The sequence below is a fragment of the Hyperolius riggenbachi genome, chromosome 2 (genome assembly GCF_040937935.1).
Source record: "Hyperolius riggenbachi isolate aHypRig1 chromosome 2, aHypRig1.pri, whole genome shotgun sequence".
Classification (NCBI taxonomy): Eukaryota; Metazoa; Chordata; class Amphibia; order Anura; family Hyperoliidae; genus Hyperolius; species Hyperolius riggenbachi.
This window is the reverse complement of record NC_090647.1, coordinates 163,854,295-163,879,093: the sequence shown is the minus strand read 5'-3', so window position 1 is coordinate 163,879,093 and position 24,799 is coordinate 163,854,295. Positions and strand designations below refer to the sequence as shown.

The 24,799-nt window shown below is 42.4% G+C and overlaps 1 protein-coding gene across 4 annotated transcripts in view; it reads right to left on the bottom strand.

Moving 5' to 3' along the window:
* Nucleotides 1-24,799, bottom strand: part of SUGT1 (SGT1 homolog, MIS12 kinetochore complex assembly cochaperone) — a 175,180-nt gene that overhangs the window by 92,564 nt on the left and 57,817 nt on the right. For all 4 annotated transcript variants that reach the window (XM_068267817.1, XM_068267819.1, XM_068267818.1 and 1 more), the window contains exons 7-9: nucleotides 23,618-23,671; nucleotides 12,503-12,522; nucleotides 9,832-9,863 (exon numbers count right to left, since the gene is read on the bottom strand). In XM_068267817.1, the coding sequence (XP_068123918.1) occupies nucleotides 9,832-9,863; nucleotides 12,503-12,522; nucleotides 23,618-23,671 (106 nt within the window). The remainder of the gene's footprint in view (nucleotides 1-9,831; nucleotides 9,864-12,502; nucleotides 12,523-23,617; nucleotides 23,672-24,799) is intronic.

The window sequence follows — 24,799 nt, the reverse complement described above, 5'->3', positions numbered from 1 at the left end:
CAAGCTCTGAGGGGTCTGGACATTACAGGGAAAGGACTGCTGTACAGCAGTTTCCACAATTAGTCACTTATGTAAATGTTTTCACACCAAAAAGTAGCATTTATCCTCTTCCCTGTACATCGGGGGGAGGGGGAGGGGGTGTATTTCATATTAAAGTGTAATGTTAATTATTTTGCAAGGCATGATCAGCTTTTAGTTTAGGTCCGCTTAGACCGAGTACATTGGGTAGAGGCAAGGGCGCCACTTTTACTCCAGAAATGGAGTGACCTAGAAATGGTGACTACTGTACATTACAGTGCTTGGAGTTAAATAGCGTCTTAGACCAAAAGTGACTTTTTCCTGATACTGTACAGGTCGTGAAATGCATAAACCTAATGGCACTGTCATAAAGAAGGCATTTTATTTATGTGGTTTCAAGTACCTGTCCTAATAGATTCCTACCCCTTGACAGAACAATGCTACATAATCTATATTGTAACTTACAGCCCCCACTTCATTCTCCTAGCCTTGCCTAGGCATTATTCCATTCAGTGCTCATTTGATGTCAAATAAATCCAATGATGAGCAGCCCAAACACATCCAGCCCCCAACCCAATAGCTTCTGGTCACAAAATAAGGTTTATTAGAGCACCTGCAGAGGCCTTCTTTAACAAAAAAAAAGTAGCATTTGCATGTTGCCTTTGATTACAAGTATTACATGGATTTTTTTTTTTTAGCTCTAAGACTGGAGGTGGGATCAGCTTCAAGTCCTGGGGCTGCAGTTTGCGCGCGCATCTCCTGCTCAGGGGGCGGAGCTCCGCCCCACCTTCAGTCTCCAAGCGGCTATTGCCACTCGGGAGACTGTTAGACGGCGAAACCGCCGTCTTTACAGTTAGTACAGCTCTGCAATCAGCTGCGGTATAGTGGAGACAGCCGTGTGATAGCGATCAGCTCTCATAGGCCGAAGAATATGGCAGCAGGATTGGCTGCCTTGAGGGGGGGGGGGGGGGGGGCGGCTGGCTAGGGGGAGGGGGGGTGAGGGAGGGGATTGAAAAATAAACAAGTGTTGGATATGATTTCTATCCAGAACATTGGCATAGGACACATGGTGAAACCATTTCAAAATGCTTGCTGTGTTACAGAAACCAGATCAAAGAGACGTTCAGGTCACTGCTATTATTACCCTGGGAACAGAAACCATCAGAACCAGTCTGGTGATTAAATGGCCAGTGAAACTGGCATTATCCTATCTCAAAGAATGGGACCCTTGGATGATAAAGCCATAAAAACCGAGGGGACAATGGAAGTTCTCATGGGAACAATCTTGTTAGCAGATGGGCAATACCCCAACAGTTTCTGTATGCCTGAGACAATGAAGGCATGGTTACCTTTCAGACATCAAACACCTGTGTGAGCGACCTTAACACCAACATCACAGGACCTCATGAGTGAGGTTACAGCGCCACCTAGAGGTCCAACGAAGACATAACTGGCAAGGACAGGGGGGCGGAATGATACCTGAGCTGGGGGTGGTCATGTGGGTGTGTGTATGTGATGAATGGATTTCTTGGCTATTTAAGACAAAGGGACTCCATGAGAGAAATGATATAACATCCCAGAAGAAGCTTCCATAAGGCTCTAGAGATTCCACCAGCAGGAGCATAGAGAGACATCAGACTCCACCAAGCCTCCATTTTGATGTAAGAAGCAACCATCTTGCTTAAGATCTAGTACCTGCATTGATACGCAATTAGGCCCAGTGCACACCGAGCGGTTTTTGGAGCGATCCGCCGGCCGCATCCGCCTGGAAAAATGCTTGGCTAATGTATTGCAATGGGATGGTGCACACCGGCGGTTTGAGGTTTTTGCCGAGCCACAAACGCGCCTCCTGCTGCGCGTTTGCGGTTTGCTAAAAAACCTCAAACCGCCGGTGTGCACCACACATTGAAATACAATAGCCAAGCGTTTTCACTGGCTGATGCGGCTGGTGGATCGCATACAAAATCCGCTTGGTGTGCACCCGGCCAAATATCTGCTCTCTGCTCCCAAAACTGCTAGCGTTTTGACGATCTGCTAGCGGTTTTGGTGTGCACTGGGCCTTAGAGTAGATAGGACTAGAGGAGCAACCTTAACTTGTAACTTTTATTCTACTTTGTTATACTTTCTTTAATTTGGAACACAATAAATAGCGTTACTGCAACAACAGACTGTTATTTACAAAAGTAGAACTAGGAAACGAAGTAGCAGATATATCAACAAGTTAAAAAAAAAAATAGTAAAAAAACAACAGATATTTATAAAAATAAATAAACAACTTGGGGGCGATCAGACCCCACCAGCAGAGAGCTCTGTTGGTGAGGTAAAAAGGGGGGGGGGGGGGGGGGGGGGAATCACTGGTGTGCTGGACGAAATGGATTGTCACATATCAGCACTGCTCCCATTCATTTGCCAATAACTTTATTACTACTAATCACATCTACATGAACTATATTTTGGGTTTTTGCAGGACAAATTGGGCTTTTAGTGTGTGATAATTTGGTCTACTAATTACCTTATTTTCAATGCATTTCACAGGCAAAAGAAGGGGAAAAACAGAAAAACACACTTTCTCCATTTACATCCATTATGGCGTTACAATAAACAATACTAACTATAAGTTAAACCCTCAAATTTTATTTGCTTATTCATCCTGGTTATAACAATGTTTAGTTTATGTTCCTAGCACAATTTACGGTGACACTATTGTATTTGGAAATAAAGTTGTCTTTTTTCTGTTTTTCATTTTTTGCTTTCTCATTGTACACGATTGATGATTATAAGACCTTATTTGCAAAAATAATAGTCATATACCCTCATGGCATACATATTTAAAAAGTTCCTAAGGTAACAATATATGTTTATTTCATACTCTGTCACTTTGTTTTCATTTTACAAGTCTTATTTTGGTACAGAATATGCAAAAATTGAATTGCCAGTTTGTGACTAAAAAAGAATACACAAGACATGGGCCTCAACCCTAAAACTTTCTAAACTCTATTCTACTACTTATCAGGGTTAAAATGTTACCACATTTGGCTCTTGCAGTTTTGCTAAAACTTTCCCAAACTTGATCATAATTTTGAAAATGACTTTTTTTTTATGTTGGATTGAGTTTGTCCATATTTATTTTTTATGTAACATGTCCAAGCTTTAAAACCCACCAAAAGGTATTCTACAACTCGTCACGGTTAAAATTATACCACATGCGCCTCATTTAGTAACCAACTGGTGGTGCACTCTCCACAAATACACTGGACGTTTATAAACATCCAGTTGTCATTAAGTGGTTAAATTGGAATATGATCGGGAAAGGATAGATTCCTACCACTGCTGAACGCCAGGACCCTTTGGAAGCTCACAGCCACGCTCTTGTATGAATGAGTGCATCTGCTCAGCGGGAAAAAAAAAGCCCATTTGGCTCTGAGCTACTGAGCAGTTGTGAGCTACCTGCGCAGTGTGGCTGAGTTCTGTCGACAAAAGCATGTCGACGCGCTTCAGGGGTCCCGGAGCTGGAATAGCAAGCTTGAGGGGGGGGAAGTTGAAGCCTCTGAAATTGTATGCCAGTTCCTGGTAAACAACTTCAAGTACAGAGGGGTCTGGACATTGCAGGGAGAGGACTACTATGCAGCACAGTTTCCACAATCAGTCACTTATATGAAAAGGCACAGGCTCGGCCACAAGCTGTCACCTGAGGGATCGAGTCGATCCAGTCCTGATCCTTGCGACAGTTTCGTATGTGTGTTCAAGGCTTAAACGTGGTTTCAAAGAACAACTTTCTATTCACCTCCTGATTGTAATGGTGCTTAAAATCACTTTATAGGAATAAAGACTTAAGTGGCGCAATTAAAGCAATATCACTGGATAGCTTTAAAATCACCTAGAGATTTCTAAGTAGATTTCTGAATAAGAGTAAGCAGAAGGAATATTTTGAAAACACTCTTGACAAACGATAAAGAACAATGTTGTCCTAAAGCCTTAGATTCTTTATCTACATGTACAATAACCTTCTACAAATCAAAACATGTATAGCTGTTCGACAGCTGTCAACAATTATTTTATGTTGCCCCAGTAAGTATCGTAGCAGCAATTTTATTAAAGGCACTAAGAAATCATTTCTGCTATTGAGCAAGGTGAAAGAGTCAACAATCACTGTGGAGCCTATTTAGGAAAGCACAAGGTATATGCTTTTTAGCAGCAATTTATCTGCCTACATGGTTCCAAAACAGGTGCAACCTGTGGCATTCACATTTTCTTTCAAATCCCGCGGATGCTGATACATCAATGTATGCTTCCTTCATGCCGAGCTAATAACTACCTACAGGTCGCTTCAAATAACATATACAACGCTGCAGAAAATCAAAACTTCCATCTGCAACACTGCCAGACAAAAACTGGGAGCTGAATGTCTGCTATTGTGTGTTTTACTTTACATAATGAACTGTAGCTAGTGAAATGAGAAGTAGATAGAATCTGTACAAAGGTTTTACATATGAACAATAAGAGTTTTTCAGCAGACACAGATCAACTTTCCCTGATTTATGTCTAAGGAAAAAATACTTGTTACAAAAATGCAGGAGAAAAAAAAAAAAAAAAAAAAGACGCCTTTTGTGCCTTAATTTTTAAACCCAGGCAAACAGCAGAGATAGTACCGGCTAGTCCTAACGGTCAGACCTGCTATTTTCAGTAATACAAAAATCGTTTGTTGTTACAATAAAAAATGTCAGTTAAATATATCATATAGGAGACACAGACAGTGAGAAGTGAAATCAGAATCAGAATCAGCAATCTTTATTTCGCCAAATACAACGGGGGTTGTACCCAGAATTATTTTTGGCACATACAGGGTGATGGTACAGTTAATACAATAAAATACAGCAAGATATACATAAAGTGTAGGCATATAGACAAGCATAGCGAAGAAGGACCAGAGGGGGCATACCAGTGCTATGTTGAGGGAGCAGGCACAGCGCTCAACCTCTGCAGCAATTTGGATGCCCCGCAGCAGCCCTTGAAAAAAGGATAGTGCAGAGAAGAGAGAAAGAGAGAGAGCAGGATAGTGTAGGAGAACAAGGGAAGGAAGGAAGGAGAACAGGAGAAATAAGAGAGAGACAGTCAGAGAATCCCCTGTGGCTGCAGTGGTGGTTCGCTGGCTGGCTGGCAGCTCGGATAACTGCCCTGGCTGGAAGGAGTTGGCCTCCATGCTTGCGGCCGAGTCTGTTGAGGTTGGACCAGTGCGGTTGGTCTTGTAAGCCCTCAGAGACCCCCAGCAGCTTCAGACGAAGGTGAGCGTCCCTGGTAAAAAGAGGAGCAAGCACTCCTGAATGAAGGCAGCGGTGCAATGACCCACGTGCAGCCCATGTGCTGCAGAGGGAGACAGCTGCAACAGGGATAGAAACAGTTCCTGGGCCTGCAGTCGCAACCACGTGGGTGGTCCCAGTTGTTGCGCCGGTGATGGAGGTGCGGAGGGCAGGGTCTGCTTCCCGTATGGTGGTGGAGTGAGCAGTGAGGCAAGCAGCAAGCAGCTGTGGGCCAGCCCGAGAAGCCGCAACACTAACCTCAGGGACCCAGGCGATGGAATGATGCCGCTATACTGAGAGGTGGCATCGGAGGAACAGCGGCTTCTTCCCAGCAGATCGCAGCCTGGTCACCAGCAGGAGCCCGTAGATCAAGAGCCGTGGCCTGATGAGCTGAAGGAACAGCTAGGTCTCCCTTCGGGGCAACTGCCTGGTCTCTGGAGGCAGCGTCCGATCCGCTGAGAGCAGCGGCGGAGGAGGAGAGGTGCCTTGGTGCGTGGCGTCCTGGAAGCAGAAGAGTGGAAAGGGAGCATGGAGGCAGCGTGCAGCAGCACTAGTGGCCATGTGGTGCTCGTCTTAGCTCCTGGCTTCCCCAGCCTCCCGAGAAATCGCTGGTAACCTGCGATGCACGAACTCCCGGCCTCCAGCGATGCACACCCGAGGCCTCCACATCCTCCCCCAGGTGGGTGGAGGACATCGGGTGAGTGCAAAAGGCAGGATCAGGGGCAAAAAGAGAAAAAAGGCCGGAGCCCTGTGGCCGTGGCGTCCGAATCCGGCGCCATCTTGAAAAGAAGTAGAAATGAAGTTTATTGGATTTACAGAAGGTGTGCAATAATTGTTTAAATTAGGCAGGTGTATAAATTTGGGCACCACAAAAAATTAATGAAATCAATGTTTAGTAGATCCTCCTTTTGCAGAAATTACAGCCTCTAAACCATACATGTCAAACTCAGGCCCGTGGGCCAAATCTGGCCCTCAGAGCCATTAAATTTGGCCCTCGAGGGGTTTCCCAACTTGGAGATTAAAGATGAAGTCCTAGAACACCAGGGAAGCCATATGGGGGAAGTAGGGGGAAAGCACTAAACACCAGAGAATTGTATAGGGGGGGGGGGGGGGGGGTGGCTCTAGACACCAGGGAACTATACAAGGAAGGGTGGTTGCCTCTAGACACCAGGGAACTCTATAGGGGAGGGAAGACCACTAGACACCAGGGTACTGTATAGGGGTTGGAAGGGGGCCATTAGATACCTGGGAACTTTATCAGGAAGGGAGGTGGCCACTGGACATTGAGGTTGGCCCGCGACTAGGTCTCAGTGTACAATTTCGACCCTTTATGTATTTGAGTTTGACACCCCTACTCTAAACGCTTCCTGTAGGTTCCAATTAGAGTCTGGATTCTGGTTGAAGGTATTTTGGACCATTCTTTACACAACATCTCTAGTTCATTCAGGTTTGATGGCTTCCGAGCATGGACAGCTCTCTTTAACTCACACCACAGATTTTCAATTATATTCAGGTTTGGGGACGGAGATGGCCATTCCAGAACGTTGTACTTGTTCCTCTGCATGAATGCCTTAGTGGATTTTGAACAGTGTTTAGGGTGGCTGTCTTGTTGAAAGATCCAGCCCCGGCGCAGCTTCAGTTTTGTCACCGATTCCTGAACACTGGTCTCCAGAATCTGCTGATACAGAGTGGACTCCATGCGTCTCTCAACTTTGACAAGATTCCCAGTTCCTCCACTGGCCACACAGCATGATGGAACCACCACCACCACCATATTTTACTGTAGGTAGCAGGTGTTTTTTTTGGAATGCTGTGTTTTTCATCCATGCATAACGCCCCTTGTTATGCCCAAATACGGTAACTCAATTTTAGTTTCATCAGTGCACAACACCTTATTCCAAAATGAAGCTGGTTTGTACAAATGTGCTTTAGCATACCTCAAGAGGCTCTGTTTGTGCTGTGGGCGGAGAAAAGGCTTCCTCTGCATCACTTTCACTTACAGCATCTCCTTGTGTAAGGGGCGTTGAATGGTTGAATGATGCACAGTGAATCCATCTGCAGCAAGAGGATGTTAAAGGTCTTTGGTGCTGGTCTGTGGGTTGACTGACTGTTCTCACCATTCGTCACTTATGTTTCTCCAAGATTTTTCTTGGTCTGCCACTTCGAGCCTTAACATGAACTGAGCCTGTGGTCTTCCCTTTCCTCAATATGTTCCTAACTGTGGAAACAGACAGCTGAAATCTCTGAGACAACTTTCTGTATCCTTCCCCTAAACCATGATGGTGAATAATCTTTGTCTTCAGGTCATTTGAGTGTTGTTTTGAGACCCCCATATTGCTACTCTTCAGAGAAAATAAAAAAAAAAAAAAAAAAAAAAAAGGAGGGAAACTTACAATTGACCCCCTTAAATACTCTTTCTTATAATTATATTCACTTGTGTATGTAGGTCAGGGGTCACTGAGCTTACCAAGCCAATTCCAGTAATTAGTTCTAAAGGTTTTGGAATCAATAAAATGAAAGTGCCCAAATTTATACACCTGCCTAATTTTGTTTAAACAATTATTGCACACTTTCTGTAAATCCAATAAACTTAATTTCACTTCTCAAATATCACTGTGTGTCTCTTATATGATCTATTTAACTGACTTATCGTAACAACCAACGATTTATACAGGAAAATCATGACGATTAACAAGTTTGCCTTAACGTTCACATCCCACTGTAAAAACATAGAGAAGTTAATTGGCTTTCCCTAAATCGGCCCTAGACTATGATACATAAAATACACGATACATAAATAGACATATGACTATAGTAGGGTTTAGATTGTGAGCCCCTCTGAGGGACAGTTACATGACAAGACTATATACTCTGTAGAGCGCTGCGGAAGATGTCAGCGGTATATTAACACTAAATAATAATAATAATAACGAAGGGTGATGTGTAGTGTATGTCCTGGTCCTGTCCCAAATTGATCATATTCTTGTTTATGGCCCATTATATTTGCTGTTAAGTAAGATTCTTCATCTGTCTTACTTTAAGGTGGCCACTAACAATCAAATCTTTTTCATCCAATTTCACCAAATCTATGTAGTATAAAGGTGCCCATACACAGTACAATAAAAACATTACATTTTCCCGTTTATTCGACCAAAATGACCAAATCGAACAAAAAGTTTAAAAGAATCTTTTTTTTTTGATCTAGGAAAAAAAAAAGAATCAATTACCCCGTTTTTTCCAATAGAAATCCGATTGGATATGTTGGAAAAATCTTTATATTCGATCTAACTGAATAAATCGAACAAAATTATCTAATTGAAAAAAAAATGAAAAAATTGTACCATGTATAGGCACCATTAGGGTAACTGAGTGAATAGAATCTTTCTCGATCGAGGAAAAAAATAATCAATTATCCCGTTTTTTCAATAAAAATCCGATTGGACATGTTGGAAAAAATCTTTATATTCGATCTAACGGAACAATCAAACAAAATTATCTAATCGAAAAAAATGAATGAGCACCATTAGGGTAATTAAGTGGCTATATTGAATGGATAAAGTAGGCAGTTCCCTTATATTACACAGAAATGGTAAGATTGGATGAAAAAGATTGGATGATTAGTGGCTACCAAAACCTGTCTTACTACAATTAAACCTGCCTCCCTTACCAAATACCAGAGACCTGCAGTTATCAGGAGGGGGGAATCAACGGTACTGCTTGGCCGGATAAATGCTTCTGTGTGTTATTTCATGACCCACAAAAAACATGGAAACCCTGGATAGATCATGTAAACATTTCTTAGAGCCTGGGGTTGTGTGGGGCTGCTGGATGAAGTGAGTGGATGCTATGGACCTGGGGACCAACTTCTTTTTGTCTGTACTTCCCCTTTTCCAAGCTTCCTCTTTTCCCATTTACGCTTTTCCTTTTCTTCATGTCTTTCAGTCATCACAAGCCAATCAGCTGAACAGACTCGTCAGGGAGGTTATACCTGTTTACTTTTAAAACAGACTTGCCTGCTGATCCTCGTGCCTCCAGAATCATCAGCTAGAGATCTAGAACAAGCATGCAGAGCTACAGTCTGACCACACTTGTTTCAGTTGTGTAATTCCGATACTAATAATAATAATAATTCCTTTTTTTGTATAGCGCCTTTCTCCTGTCGGACTCAAAGCGCTTACGAGGCAGCCACAAGAGCGCACTCAGTAGGCAGTAGCAGTGTTAGGGAGACTTGCCCAATGAACTCCTTACTGAATAGGTGCTGGCTTACTGGGTAGGAAGAGCCAGGATTTGAACCCAGGACTCCTACATCAGAGGCAGAGCCCTTAACCATCACACTATCCAGCCACCACTACTACAGCAGCCAAGAAGATTAGCATGATGCTGGCTATGTTTAAAAGGTGATTATGCAAACCCCCGTTTCCCTCTTACTACAGCATCACTTTAAAAGGTGAAAATGTTCCATAAGGTAAATAAGCAGAACTGTCAATGTGGAGATGTAGACAAAAATGATAGTTACCTGTATTTTGAGGTGCTCTGTTGTTGTGTGGACTGAAATAGGAAAAGAAAATCTGTTAGTAATGAGCTTAGGAGAACTCAACGATGCACTACATAGAATTGACAAGACGTTTTAAATCAGGATGATACCATTTATTGGCTAACTAAAAAGAACAAGAATAAGGCCTCTTGCACACTGCACGCGATTCCGATTCAGATTTTTAATCAGTTTTTACATCCGATTCAGATTCTGATTTGCAGTTTGCTCCCTGCACACTGCAAATCTGAATCTGAATCGGATGTAAAAACTGATTAAAAAGCGGAATCTGAATCGGAATCGCGTGCAGTGTGCAAGAGGCCTAAGCGAGCTTTCGGCTTTGCAGCCTTCGTCGGGCTTAAATACTGTTGTAGCCAATAAATGGTATCATCCTGATTTAAAACGTCTTGCTTTTACTGATGGCTAACACGGTACAATACCCCACTGCTACTACATAGAATTATAACTAAATTAAATTTTTGCAATTAAAGAGACACTGAAGCGAAAAAAAAATGATGATATTATGATTTGTATGTGTAGTACAGCTAAGAAAAAAAACATTAAGATCAGATACATCAGTCTAATTGTTTCCAGTACAGGAAGAGTTGAGAAACTCCAGTTGTTATCTCTATGCAAAAAAGCTATTAAGTTCTCCGACTAACTTACCGTATTTTTCGGACTATAAGACGCACTTTTTCTTCCCCAAAAGTGGGGGGGAAAAGTTGGTGCGTCTTATAGTCCGAATAATAAATTTTGTTACTGGCGCTGTCCTTCCCCTTGTCCCGTCTGGTGTCTGCTGTCCTCTGGTGTCCAGTCCCCCTGTCCTTTGCCCCCTCTGGTATCGCTGTCCCCCATCCCCAGTGACCCCCCTGCCCCTTTAACATAGATACGGAGACCGCTGCAGAATACCAGCAAGTATCGCATATACATACACCGAGCGACGCGGCCACACAGCTTGACATTTCCCACCTCCAATCCGGTGTCCTTTGCCCCCGACGGTCAATGCTACAGGGCGGGACACCAGAGGACATAGGGGCCATGTGAATCTTTTTCTGCATGAGTTGCAATGCTGCTGCCCAAGTTTTGATCACAATGCTTGAAGCAACATTTGGACGTTTGTAATGAAAAGCAGCATTGCTTCAGCCAGGCACCCTCCTGCTAGCACTCACTGTCTTCCCTCTCCAGATTAGGATGCGATCATCCTAGTGGCCAGCCAGCTGAGAGGCTGATTTCCCTGCTATAGACAGGACTCAGCTGAAGAGCTGCTAAAGTAGCTAGTTAGTAAGTGGTGATAGTTTGCAGTGATTTTATCAGTAAAGTCACTGGAGGAAAAAGTACACATGGACAGAGGGGCAGAGAAGCACACGGGGGACATAGGGGGATACAGGAGGAAATGAGGACACCAGAGATACAAGGAAGGAACAAGGGGAACAATAATTGGGGGAGAACATATACAAAATGTTCCTGGACCATGGACACACCAGGTTTAGTATATTTTTTTTTCCATGATTTTTATGCTCTAAACTTGGGTGCGTCTTATAGTCCGGAGCGTCTTATAGTCCGAAAAATACGGTAGTCGTGGAGAGGGCTGTTATCTGACTTTTATTATCTCAACTGTAATTGAACTGTTTACTTTTCCTCTGCTAGAGGAGAGTTCATTACTTCACAGACTGCTCTCAAAGACTCATTTTGAATGCTGAGTGTTGTGTAATCTGCACATATTATAGAGTGATGCAATGTTAGAAAAAACACTATATACCTGAAAATAAAAATATGAGAATATTTTCTTTGCTGCTAATCTTCTAGTAATTATTCATAGTACACAACCAATTCATTATATCATATATTTTTTTCGCTTCAGTGTCTCTTTAAGTTCCAAATTCTCTCTCGATTTCTTGCGATCTCTTTTTATATTAAATATAACCTTTTTTGTAATAATTTCAGAGTACCATAAATCTGAACATATGAAGAACTGCTGGTATGCAATACATTAAGTTTGGACTAATATTGTGACTTAGTTTTAAGTCATGTGCCAATGACTACATATTCTTACTCTCACATGGTACTCTGGGGTTAATATCTTCCTACAGCCCCACAATTCCACCTAGTTATTGACAGAGCATCACATGTACAGCTGTTTTACATAACTAGTAAATTGTGCAGAAAGCCAAACCGATAGCGGAGACAAAGAATAATAAATTAGATAAGTCACTAGCATAGTCAAAACCCCATGGTGCAAGCCATGTATTGCAGTCCAGTACAATAGTCACTTTAAATGAGTTTGTAGTAACTCCTTTGCGGCATCAATGATATACATTTTCTGCCAGCCACAGTCCACCAATTCTATTGTCACTAGAGGTGACTACTGTCTCTAAATCTATTAGCCAAGCCATCTGTCTTCTCTAGCCAGTGCTCTGACAAAGCGTTCCCACTCATTCCAGTGGCTGGTAGCCAGCTGTAGAACATGCTGTCCATAAAGTTTTTACGACAAACTAGCACACAGCAAGTGGATCAAGCAGCTGACAATGACTATTGGTTTATTACTAAAACTCCATCCTCTACAGGTTAACTGCACCAAAAGCTAAACGTGTAGCATTTCTAACAATATATTGTATCAAGGATGCAGTATTTAAAGTACAAGACACAACTTTATTACCTTTTCAGAATCTGATGAAGCTAAATGAGGGGGAAAAAAAAAGTGAAAATTCAGTAACTAAACACGTTTCCTTTCTCAGTTAATGGGCAATGCCTATCATAGCTCAATATTCCCATTTACAATATTATAATGTTCCGCTGCTCCCGAAACTCCAGACCCTTCCTTTGCCAACACAAAAGTGTGGTAGGATCCGCCGACTCGTCTAATCTGCACTATAGTCTCACAAATATATCTGTAGGACTGCTGTGCTGGTACAGGGATGACATAGTAGGTTTACATTTTCTTAAAGTAAATATGTCACTGTAAAAAATAGGAGATGCAGTTTGGTATGTGGGAACTTGGATGTGCCTGCAACTACCTTTAATGAGGGATGGTCAAGGAGATGCCAATAATCCAATCACCACGCAAATTTATGCGCTTGGAAATGGACCTATCCAAGCAATAAAGCCAAAAGTGTGAATACTGCAAAATACTTACAGTAGAAAAAAAAAATCAAATAAAGTTTATATAAAGAAATCAAATAAATAGCACATGGAAACACTGTATATTAGACTAGTGTTTCTCAAAATTATTACTGCATGTACCTATATCTATAAATAGACTTTTTTTCTAATTTTGGTTCTGTACATTATCACAATACATTTTACATGAAACAACTCAGATGCAGTTGATTTGCAGACCTACAGCTTTAATTCAGTGGGGTGAACAAAACAATTGCATAAAAATGTGAGGCAACTAAAGCTTTTTTTTTTTTTTTTTTTTACCTCACTCCCTTTTCCGGGGCTCAAAGGTAATTGGACAAGCTAAATAACTGGAAATGAAATGTGTATTTCTAATAGTTGGTTGAAAACCCTTTGCTGGCAATGAAAATATTTAACTCATGGACATCGCTAGGTTTTCTGGGTTTCCTCTTTTTTTTACTTTAGTATTTTACTATTTTGGCATACAAAACCGCATACAGGAGAGATTTCAGAATTCACAGATTGCAGGAGAAATTTGTACAGAAGCATGAAATAGTGCATGACACTTGATATACGTTCACTATCAGTTACGGAGCAACAAAAGGTCATAATATTATAGTAACAAAGATAGTAAGACAAGGGGCCATATGCAATTCACTTTTTCACCTGAGTTTTCTCCTAGGTGATATATTCACAAAAAAAAATGTCTTTTAAATCACCGGCAAGCAAACAAATATTACATTTTTACAGTAATTCTTTACCTACCGGTACTTTTTGGTAACCTTTCCATTGCAAAGTGCTAAAAAGTATTTTACACTGAAGATGAAAAATTATCTCCTAGGAGAAAACTCAGGAGAAAAATGTAATTGCATACAGGCCAAGGGTTCTGTTCCAACTCCCTTTTTCTCCTAAATTTTCTCTAGGAGATACTTTAAAATCTTCTGTTTATAATATTTTTGCGCTCTGCAATTGAAAGTATCATAAAGTAGGTGAAATTGTATTTTCTTGCTTGCTGGTGGCTTAAAGTGTACCAGAGACAAATAATGTACAAGATTTATACATACCTCAGCCTTCTCCGTCTTCTTTACCGGGTCCCATAACCTCCACCTGTCGGGGGCCAGTCTAAGCAAGCACAGTGCGATCCCGCCGTACTGCACAGGCATAATGCAGGTGCCGGAGTAACAGAGTGAGTCACTGTGAATGCGTAAAACTGGCCGCATCTGGCAGAAGTTATGGGACCTAGTAAAGAAGACGGAGAAGGCTAAGGACGGCGGCGTGGGAGCGATCCGTGCGGATGGGACAGGAGGAAGCCCCCGGTATGTATAAATCTTGTATACATTATTCGTCTCTGGTTCCCTTTAAGGCATTTTATTTAAAATGGGAAAATATTACCCAAGAGAGAAAGTGAATCTGATAAGGCCCATTAGATTAAATTTATCAAGGGCGAGAAAAAGGGGAACCCAGGGGGAACCTGCCAAACCATTCGGAACATATGAGGTGGAATATATCAAGTTCAGACTTCAGAGAATCATAGATCCACCACATGCTGTCCAAAACAGCAAAATGTGGAGGAAGAGGGCTTTTCCAAAATTTGCCAATGATGCATCTAGTAACTGTGCAGACTAAAGGGGCATACAGACATGCGACTAAAGTCGTTGGTAACGAACAACTAACGATCGTTTATAACGACGATCGTTACAAAATAACCGCTAACGATCGTTAAGGGTAGCGATCAGCGACTGAAGTCGTTGCAAACTGGAAATCCGCCCTGGCGGATTTTTTGTAACGACGATCGTTAGCAAAAGTACGTGTGTATGCTGATCGTTACAAAAACGATCGTTCGTTAAGTACCGTACATGCGCAGAGAGAGAGAGACAGAGAGATGTATATAGATATATGTATATAGATATATATATATATGTATATATAGATGTAGATAGATGTATATAGATATATAGATATATGTTGACATAGATAGAGATGTGTGTGTGTGTGTGTGTGTGTGTGTGTGTGTGTGTGTGTGTGTGTGTGTGTGTGTGTGTGTGTGTGTGTGTGTGTGTGTGTGTGTGTGTGTGTGTGTGTGTGTGTGTGTGTGTGTGTGTGTGTGTGTGTGTGTGTGTGTGTGTGTGTGTGTGTGTGTGTGTGTGTGTGTGTGTGTGTGTGTGTGTGTGTGTACGCAACTTCCTCTTTCCTACTGGCCATTAACAATGACGTTCGTTCCGGGTTCATTGATCTGAATAACGTTTAGCATAATAGATGCGCTGCATCATACGTTCGTCACTTCCGCATCGTGCGTTCGGAAACGATCTGATCGTTTGCCACTTTCAACACCTCTTTACTAACGACCTTTTCATTTCTCTCCTTAATTGATCGTTCGTCGTTGCTTACGAACGATCGTTATCGCATGTCTGTACGTAGCTTAATGCAGAAACGATGATCTGAGTTCTAGTGAGCTGGGGAATTTTCTGGCCAAACAAAGCAACTTACAGGTCAGGATCCACCAAGTCAGAGATCTACCTAAAGTCGCTGTCCCATAAATCATGAATGGGAGGACAGTGCCACCAACAATGTTCTGCATCCACATTCAAATCTGCACAATGAAAGCAGTGAACATGGGAGGCTTCCTTAAACTTGGATAGTATTTTAGGGGTGCAATACCATTTGTAAACACTTCATAGCATTTCTCTTTTATAATGATGCTATTAGAGGTTTTTGCCATACTTTAAAACAGGTCATCCCACTCTATCGGATTAGGGCAAATATTGGAGGACCATTTCTCTATAGGAGGGATGCCATCTGGAGAGAAGTGTTCCATAGCAGACAGAGGCCAATTTGGGGTACTGTACATGATCGCAGATATACAGGGTGGGCCATTTATATTGATACACCTTAATAAAATGGGAATGGTTGGTGATATTAACTTCCTGTTTGTGGCACATTAGTATATGTGAGGTGGGAAACTTTTCAAGATGGGTGGTAACCATGGCGGCCATTTTGAAGTCAGTCATTTTGAATCTAGCTTTTGCTTTTTCAATAGTAAGAGGGTTATGTGACACCTCCAACCTATTGGAAATTTCACAAGAAAAACAATGGTGTGCTTGATTTTTATGTAACTATTATTTCATGAGTTATTTACAAGTTTCTGACAACTTATAAAATGTGTTCAATGTGCAGTCCATTGTGTTGGATTGTCAATGCAACCCTCTTCTCCCACTCTTCACAGACTGATAGCAACACCGCAGGAGAAATGCTAGCACAGGATTCCAGTATGCATAGTTTCAGGTGCAGCACATCTTGTATCTTCACAGCGTAGACAATTGCCTTCAGATTACCCCAAAGATAAAAGTCTAAGAGGGTCAGACCGGGAGACCTTGGGGGCCATTCAACTGGCCCACGATGACCAATCCACTTTCCAGGAAACTGTTCATCTAGGAATGCTCGGACCTGACACTCATAATGTGGTGGTGCACCATCTTGCTGGAAAAACTCAGGGAACATGCCAGCTTCAGTGCATAAAGAGGGAAACCCATCTTCATGTAGCAATTTCGCATATCCAGTGGCCTTGAGGTTTCCATTGATGAAGAATGGTCCCACTATTTTTGTACCCAATATACCATCAATTTTTTTGTTCCAACAGTCTTAGAGGGATCTATCCAATGTGGGTTAGTGTCAGACCAATAGCGGTGGTTTGTTTAACTTCACCATTCACATAAAAGTTTGCCTCATCACTGAAGAAAATCTTCTCCGTAAGCTGAGGGTCCTGTTCCAGTTTTTGTTTTGCCCATTCTGCAAATTCAGTGCGCCGGTCTGGGTCATCCTCGTTGAGATGCTGCAGTAGCTGTAGTTTGTAAGGGTGCCTTTTGTGAGTAGCTAATATCTGCCAAGGGGATTTTCGACTAATGCCACTCTCCAGTGTGCTGCGCTGTGGGCTCTTGCTGAATGAAGCTAGGACAGCCACTGATGTTTCTTCATTAGTGACATATTTCATGCATCCACATTTTGGCAAATCCAACACTGAACCAGTTTCACGAAACTTAGCAAGCAGTTTGCTAACTGTAGCATGGGAGATGGGTGGTCTTGTAGGGTGTCTTGCATTGAAATCTGCTGCAATGACCCGGTTACTGTGTTCACCAGACAACACAATTCCTATCCACTCCTCACGTGTTAATCTCGGCGACATGTCAATGGCTGTAAACAGAGAAACTTGTAAATAACTCATGAAAGAATAAAGTTACATTAAAATCAAGCACACCATTGTTTTTCTTGTGAAATTCCCAATAAGTTTAATGTGTCACATGACCCTCTTCCTATTGAAAAAACAAAAGTTGGATTCAAAATGGCCGACTTCAAAATGGCAACCATGGTCACCACCCATCTTGAAAAGTTTCCCCCCTCACATATACTAATGTGCACAAACAGGAAGTTAATATCACCAACCATTCCCATTTTAATAAGGTGTAGCCATATAAACGGCCCACCCTGTATAGTGAAGAATTATCCTATATAATAATAGGCAACTGTCCCTGCATACAGCAGGGCCAGTTGTCTCTGTGTAGCTGGGTCCGTGCTTTTTGCTATTGCGCATGTGCACAGCACGGACCCAGCCTTACACAGACTGGAGGACGGGCGTGTGAGAGGGCGGACGAGAGTGCACATGTGCGCGTGTGCGCACTAACAGGCGGCGGTGGCGAATCACAGACCTAGAGCCCGTTTTTAAGGTATGCGAGTTATTTATAAAGCACCAACATCTTCCGCAGCGCTGAAAAGAGTAATTGTTTTGTCACGTAACTGTTCCTCAGAGATCACAATTTAATCCCTACCATAGTCATACTGTATGTCTAGGTATGTATCGTAGACTAGGGGGAAGCCAATTAACTTATCAGTATGTTTCTGGGATGTTGGAGGAAACCAGAGTGCCCGGGGGAAATCCATGCAGACACTGGGAGAACATATAAACTCCATGCAGATAGTGCCCTGGCTGTGATTCAAACCAGGAACCCAACACTGCAAGTCAAGAGTGCTAACCTTTAAGTCACCGTGCAATTAGGAAGATAGTATTTTTGCTTGAGGGTGTGAATCCATAGAGCCCAACCACTTCCTCCAGTCAGATAAAGCTAATGTATCAATTGGAGACCTTAGCATTGGAGATCCCCCGATTTCCTCCTTTTTGATGCTGTGCCAGGCCTTTACTGCAGCAGCTTTCAGTTCCTGTTTGTTCTTGGGCATTTCTGTCTTATGTTTAGTTTTCGACAAGTGAAATGCATGCTCAGCTGGGATAAGATCAGCTCACTCGGCCATTCTTGAATGTTCCACTTCTTTGCTTTAAAGAGACTTTGAAGTCTCTAAAAAAAACGTTTTTTTATATTTAAAGAGTAACTGTCAGGCTGCAGAAGCTAATTTAAACCTCTAGTCTCCTGTGTTAAACAGTTTAGAAGGAAGCCAAAAAGACATTACTGAAGATAAAGATCTCTCTTACCTTTGATGTGTGCTTATCAGCACAGCTTAGACCTAAGCAGGACGCAAGCCGCATAACATACTGCAAAGCATTCTGGGGCCCTCCCCTCGGCTGCTAAGGAGAAGACGGGATCAAGTTTCAGCAGCTTCTAAAACTCAGTCCAGCCACAGCACAGATAAATCTCGGGGCAGCGTACACTGCAGGAGTCCGCTATTGTTCCTAGCCACATGGCTCATTAATATTCACTGCAAACTAGTGTTATTCAGTATGAGCTGTTCTGTGATCAGAAGCAGGCAGGACATTTGGCTTCACAAACATGGAACCTGCCATGAGCTGTCAGGAGCATCTATCTCTGCATATACTATATACAAATTCTGTGAAATCCAAACGTGGACAGTGAAATGCATATGTAATGTAAGTACAGCCAATCTTTAGCTACTGATATATGTGTTTATTTTCTCTGAGACCCTATACCTAACAGCTCCTCTTTAATAAATGTGTAATACTTTATCCCTAACTAAACTGCCGCATTCCCGCCGCAGTACGCTATCTAAATCCCCCCAAACTACCCCCTACCTCTCCCCCCGCAAAATCCACAACTTTCTTGGTCGTGAATTTTGCTGCCCTAAGCGCTTCCGTGTGAGGCAGGGCTATGGGCTGCAGCCCTGCCTCACTCGCGTCTGTCAGCGGCGGATCTCCGCCTCTCCCCCGCCCCTCTCAGCAAAGGAAGACAGAGGGGCGGGGGAGAGGCGGTGATCCGCCACTGACAGACGCATGTGAGGCAGGGCTGCAGCTCAGGGCGCCTCACACGGAAGCGCTGCCCGGATTGCCCCCCGGGGAGTTTGGGGGGGGGGGGGGATTTAGATAGCGTACTGCGGCGGGGATGCAGCGGTTTAGTTAGGGATAAAGTATTAAAACAGATTTATGAAATAAAAAAAAACTTTTTAGAGACTTCAGTCTCTTTAATAAACTTCTGGATTGCTTTGGCTGTATGTTTTGGGTCATTGCCCATCTGTATCATAAAAAGCTGCCCAATCAATTTGACTGCATTTAGCTGGATTTAAGCAGACAGAGTTTTTGAAAACACCTCAGAATTAACTTGGCTGCTTCTGTCCTGTGTCATATCATCAATAAACACTAGTGTCCCAGTGTCATTGGTAGCCATGCACGCCCAAGCCATCAACTGCCTCCACTGTGTTTTACAGATGTGGTATGCTTTGGATAGTGAGCTGTTCCACGTCTTCTCCACATGCCATTATTCTGGTAGAGTTTGATCTTGTTTTCATCTGTCCAAAGAATGTTTTTTCCAGAACTGTGTTGGCATTTTTAGATGTTCTTTAGTAAAGTCAAATATAGCCTTTCTATTCTTGAGGCTTATGAGGGATTTGCAACTCGTAATGCACCCTCTGTATTTACTTTCATGCAGTCTTCTCTTTATGGTAGACTTGGATATTGATATGCCTACCCCCTGAAGAGTGTTCTTCACTTGGTTGGCTGTTGGGAAGGGGTTTCTCTGCACCATGGAAAAGATTCTGCGATCAGCCACTACTGTTGTCTTCGCAGACGTCCAGGTCTTTTTATGTTGCAGAGTTTAACGGTGCTTGCTTTCTACCAAACTGTAGATTTTGCCACACTTAATATTGTAGCAATTTCTTTTTTTCTATTTTCGCAGCTTAAAGGTGGCTTCTTTCCCTTGCATGCAGAGCTCATTTGATAGCTTGTTCTCTGTTCACAGCTAAATCTTCAACATGCAAGCATCCCACCGCAATTCAATTCCAGGCCTTTTATCGGCTTCATTGATAATTAAATAACAATGGACTTGCCCACATCTGCCCATGAAATAGCCTTTAAGTCAATTGTGTTATTACTTTTGAGCCCCTGAAATGAAGGGATTGTGTTATGCTAGGTACACACCGTACAATTTTCTTGCAGAATTACCTGCCAGATCGATTGTTTCCAACATGTCCAATCTGAATATCGATTTTTTTTAATCGATTTTCATAAAAAAAAAAAAAAAACACAATCGAAAAGACAATTAAAAAACTATCGGAAAATCGACCGAAATTCAGATCAGACAGGTTGGAAATCGATCTGGCAGGTAAATCTGGCAGAAAAAAAAAATTGTATAGTGTGTACCTGGCATTACAGAAATTCTTTAGTTGCCTCACATTTTTATGCAACTGCTTTGTTCACCCCACTGAATTAAAGCTAAAAGACTGCATTTCAGCTGCATCTGAGTTGTTTAACCACCCTGGCGTTCTATTAAGATCGCCAGGGTGGCTGCGGGAGGGTTTTTTTTTTATAAAAAAAATCTATTACATGCAGCCAACTGAAAGTTGGCTGCATGAAAGCCCACTAGAGGGCGCTCCTAACGCGTACTTCTGATCGTCGAAGGCGATCAGAAGTAACAAGAAGGGCTGCGATGAGCGGCCCTCCTCGTTTTGCTTTCCTCGTAGCCATGGCGACGAGTGGAGTGACGTCATGGACGTCCTGACGTCAGCCGCCTCCGATCCAGCCCTTAGCGCTGGCCGGAACTGATTGGTCCGGCTGCGCAGGGCTCGGGCGGCTGAGGGACCCTCTTTCGCCGCCGCTATCAGGTAGCACACGCGGCTGGCAAAGTGCCGGCTGCGTGTGCACCTTTTTATTTGAAGAAAATCGGCCCAGCAGGGCCTGAGCGGCACCCTCCGACGGTAATGGACGAGCTGAGCTCGTCCATACCGCTAAGAAGGTTAACATTCATTGGGGTTGTCTTTGTCCAAACATTTATGGACCCAACTGCATAGATGTTAGGAATACTCCATATTTTGGCATAAATATTTTAAAAAAGAGGGATATAATCTAATCCTCTGGTTGATATAGTCATACCAGGGATAACTAAAGACACACATGAATCCCACAATATATGGATATAAAAAAAAAATACATGAGCATCTCTACCACCAAGAAGGTTCCATACTCTGATATGATGAGATTAATGTGACCTGCATAAAAAAAAATTATAAATGTGTTGTCTAGTATAGTCTGGTTTGATCAAATCTGCTAGAAAACTATTTTTGATCAAAATCAATTGATTCGGAAGATCTCGCCAGGCAGACTATTTTGGGTTGGGAGCACGTTACTAACAGTATCGATGTCGGGACAACCAGTGCAGCAAAGGAGCTACTTTCGCCTGTGCGCCATCATTTTCTCCCGAGTCTTCTTTTCACCGTCAGAGCTTCTCCCTGTCTTTTCACTTCCCAGGAGATGTGTGTCTCATGACAATTACTAGAGGTCAAACACTAAAGGCCTCTAGTGATTACATAAGTTATGTGCCACTGTGCCCCTTGTGTTTGGCCTCTAATCTCTTGTCACAGAACTATTGATGCCAATTCCAAACCATTGGACACAACCAGAATTTTCTTGACAAACTGTTTGGTGGATAAAATGTCTCATAAATACTGTCATTCCAATGATATGAAGTAATGCATTTTAATTCATTTGAATCTTATGATAATAGCACATTTACAGTAATTGTTGACTCATGTATTATTCTGCAAGTGAAAATTAAGTTGTGGTTTTATGTTATTGCTTTGAAAATAGCCTGAGATTACTATGCGGTATTTTCCCATCTTGCATGTGCACAATATTTTGTTGTATTGATGATCAAGAGAGTACTATATCAGAATGGTCACCTTTGAAAACCACACACCAGGTTAAATTTTAAAGTTCTTAAAAAGTGTACCCGAGATCAAATTTACAAAAACATTTATTCTTAACTGTGGCTTTCTTAAGCCCCCTTTAGACCGTTTCCTTGATCTCTCCCTCCAGTCAGCACAGTCGTGCTGCACTGCATATGCGCGGCCCAGCCATGTGCGCCCCGATGCTTGAGGTGTTCTGCGCCTATGCAGTAGTACTGCGCAGGACACTCCCCCCAACGGGAGCATGATAGGGAGCCATGCAGCACTGCGTGACTGGTGGCGACTTGAGGAAGAGACGGACCAGCCAGCAGGAGATCAGAGCGGCCAGGGAGTATGGGCTAAGAAGCCAATGGCCTAAAGGGAACTGAAGCAAGCTTCAGGTAAGTATAAATGCTTTAGCAAATTTGATCTCAGGTTTCCTTTAAATGTACCATTGCATACAGGATTCAGGCATACAAATAAATATAAATAAAATGTATTCTTAATCACAATTTACAGTACATAGTTCTTCAGCGTCCTTGGTCCTAAATTTTTATATAGTCTATAGATCTTTTAATGTGTGATGCAAAGTTCTTCTCATTGATTAAGGTTGGGCACTTAATGACCCAAGGAAGAAAGATATTTAAAAACAAAAAACACACACACACATACTGCTTTCAGAGATCATGTAATAACGTTTTTGTCTGTATTCATGGCTGTGAGCTTTATTAAAGAGAACCCGAGGTGTGTTTAAAGAATGTTATCTGCATACAGAGGCTGGATCTGCCTATACAGCCAAGCCTCTGTTGCTATCCCAAACCCCACTAAGGTCCCCCTGCACTCTGCAATCCATCATAAATCGCAGCCTTGCTGTGAGGCTCTGTTTACATCTGTAGTGTCAGTCTCAGCTGCTCCCCCGCCTCCTGCATAGCTCTGGTCCCTGCCCCCGTCCCTTCCCTCCAATCAGCAGGGAGGGAAGGGATGCAGGCGGGGACTGGAGTTCTGCAGGAGGCGGTGAGAGCAGCAGACTGACACTATAGAGATAAACACAGCCAGCTCTGACAAGCTGTTTGTCAGCAGCGTGGCTGTGATTTATTAGGGATTGCAGAGTGCAGGGGGACCTTAGGAGGGTTTGGGATAGCAACAGAGGCTGGGCTGTATAGGCAGATCCAGCCTCTGTAGGCAGATAATATTCTACAAACCCACCTCGGGTTCTCTTTAAAGCTTTAAACATTTATTTATTTTGGGTGCCTCCGACCTGTTATTTTATCTAAACCTGTTGGGAGTTAAATGCTTTACATAAGAAGCACTCTTTTAGATAGCAACTAGAGGGTCCACATCACATCTGTAAGAGTCATGATCCTCACACATGCATCCAGTGAGTGTCTTCGTGGTAACCTGGCTTTGTACGTACTTTCATGTCAATCTCACACTATATATGGAATACTACACTAGATTGGCTCCTATTCTTGTCCTTCATTTCAGAGCTATTTAAGAAGTACCATTTTCCATTATTTAAAAAAAAAAAATGATGTTTGCTTACCATTTAGTTGTTCTTCACACCTCTTTATCCACGTAGAAAATGTTGTTTCGGATGCTGAATAACCGTGAAAAAATGTAATGTTCACAATTTAATTGCGCATCTCCAAATGCAGTGTATTGACATAAAATACATACTCTGAAAATGTATTATCAAAACATTTAAAGCAGAAAATACGAGAATTGCATGTGTAGTACTTTTTAGGATAGCGCAACTGCCGTTCGCCTGAACTTGCTCAACTAGATGCACAGAAAAATAATGCTGTACTACAAATGCGATGATGCATATTTCAAGATAGTATAAGAGAAGCCTGTCTTTAGGTTAACCAGCATAAAACTTTTATGAAGTTAGTTATAAAATGTGAACCAAAAGGGGGCAAATATCAAGTTAGCGCACACTAAATCCCTGAATCCCGAACAACATATTATTGCCAAGGGTAACTATCACTTGTGGCCATTTCAACAAACACGCCTCCAGCAGCCACAAACAGATCATGCATTCTTGGCCCAGATAAGTGGATCATATGGAGAGGGGAGGGAAAGAAGTAGTAGGAGGGCTAACCGCAAGGTCCTTTGGAAAAAAGCAATTCATCAAAAAATTCTGCCTTAGCAAGCTGCTGGTAACCTGTGTTTTGGCAGGCTCAGAAGACAGGATCAGACTCCTGGGGAGAACAAACAAACTATTTTGCCATATACCATGTCTGGTATCTGTATGTACCTTAACAGTTTTGATTAACAGAAATTGCGAGAAACGCATTCAGTGCAACACTGTAGTATGAAAAAAAAAATGTAGCCTGGGTAATGTAACTGCAAGCATCCAGGAAACTGCTTGAAAGAAAACTTAATGCAGACTCCTCAAATTGTGATGTGCACTTAGGGGGTGGCCCCGACAATAGGACCAATGACTGATCCAAACACAGGATATTCATGTCAGCATTGGTAGTCTCGCATAATATGGGAGAGGAGGGGGTTACCGCTGACAGTGAGTTTTCATTATCCCATGAACCTCTGTCTGTAGAATCAGAGCAGATGCTCAAAACGCATGGTAAATGTGAGATGGAGAGACACTTTTTAGGGTGTGATCTCCTGAAATGTAGAATAACCTTTCTGTCTGAAGACTTAGTGTTGACCACAATAGACCAGCCTGACTCAAATCACCAAAAATAGAACCTGGCTCTTGGTGAAC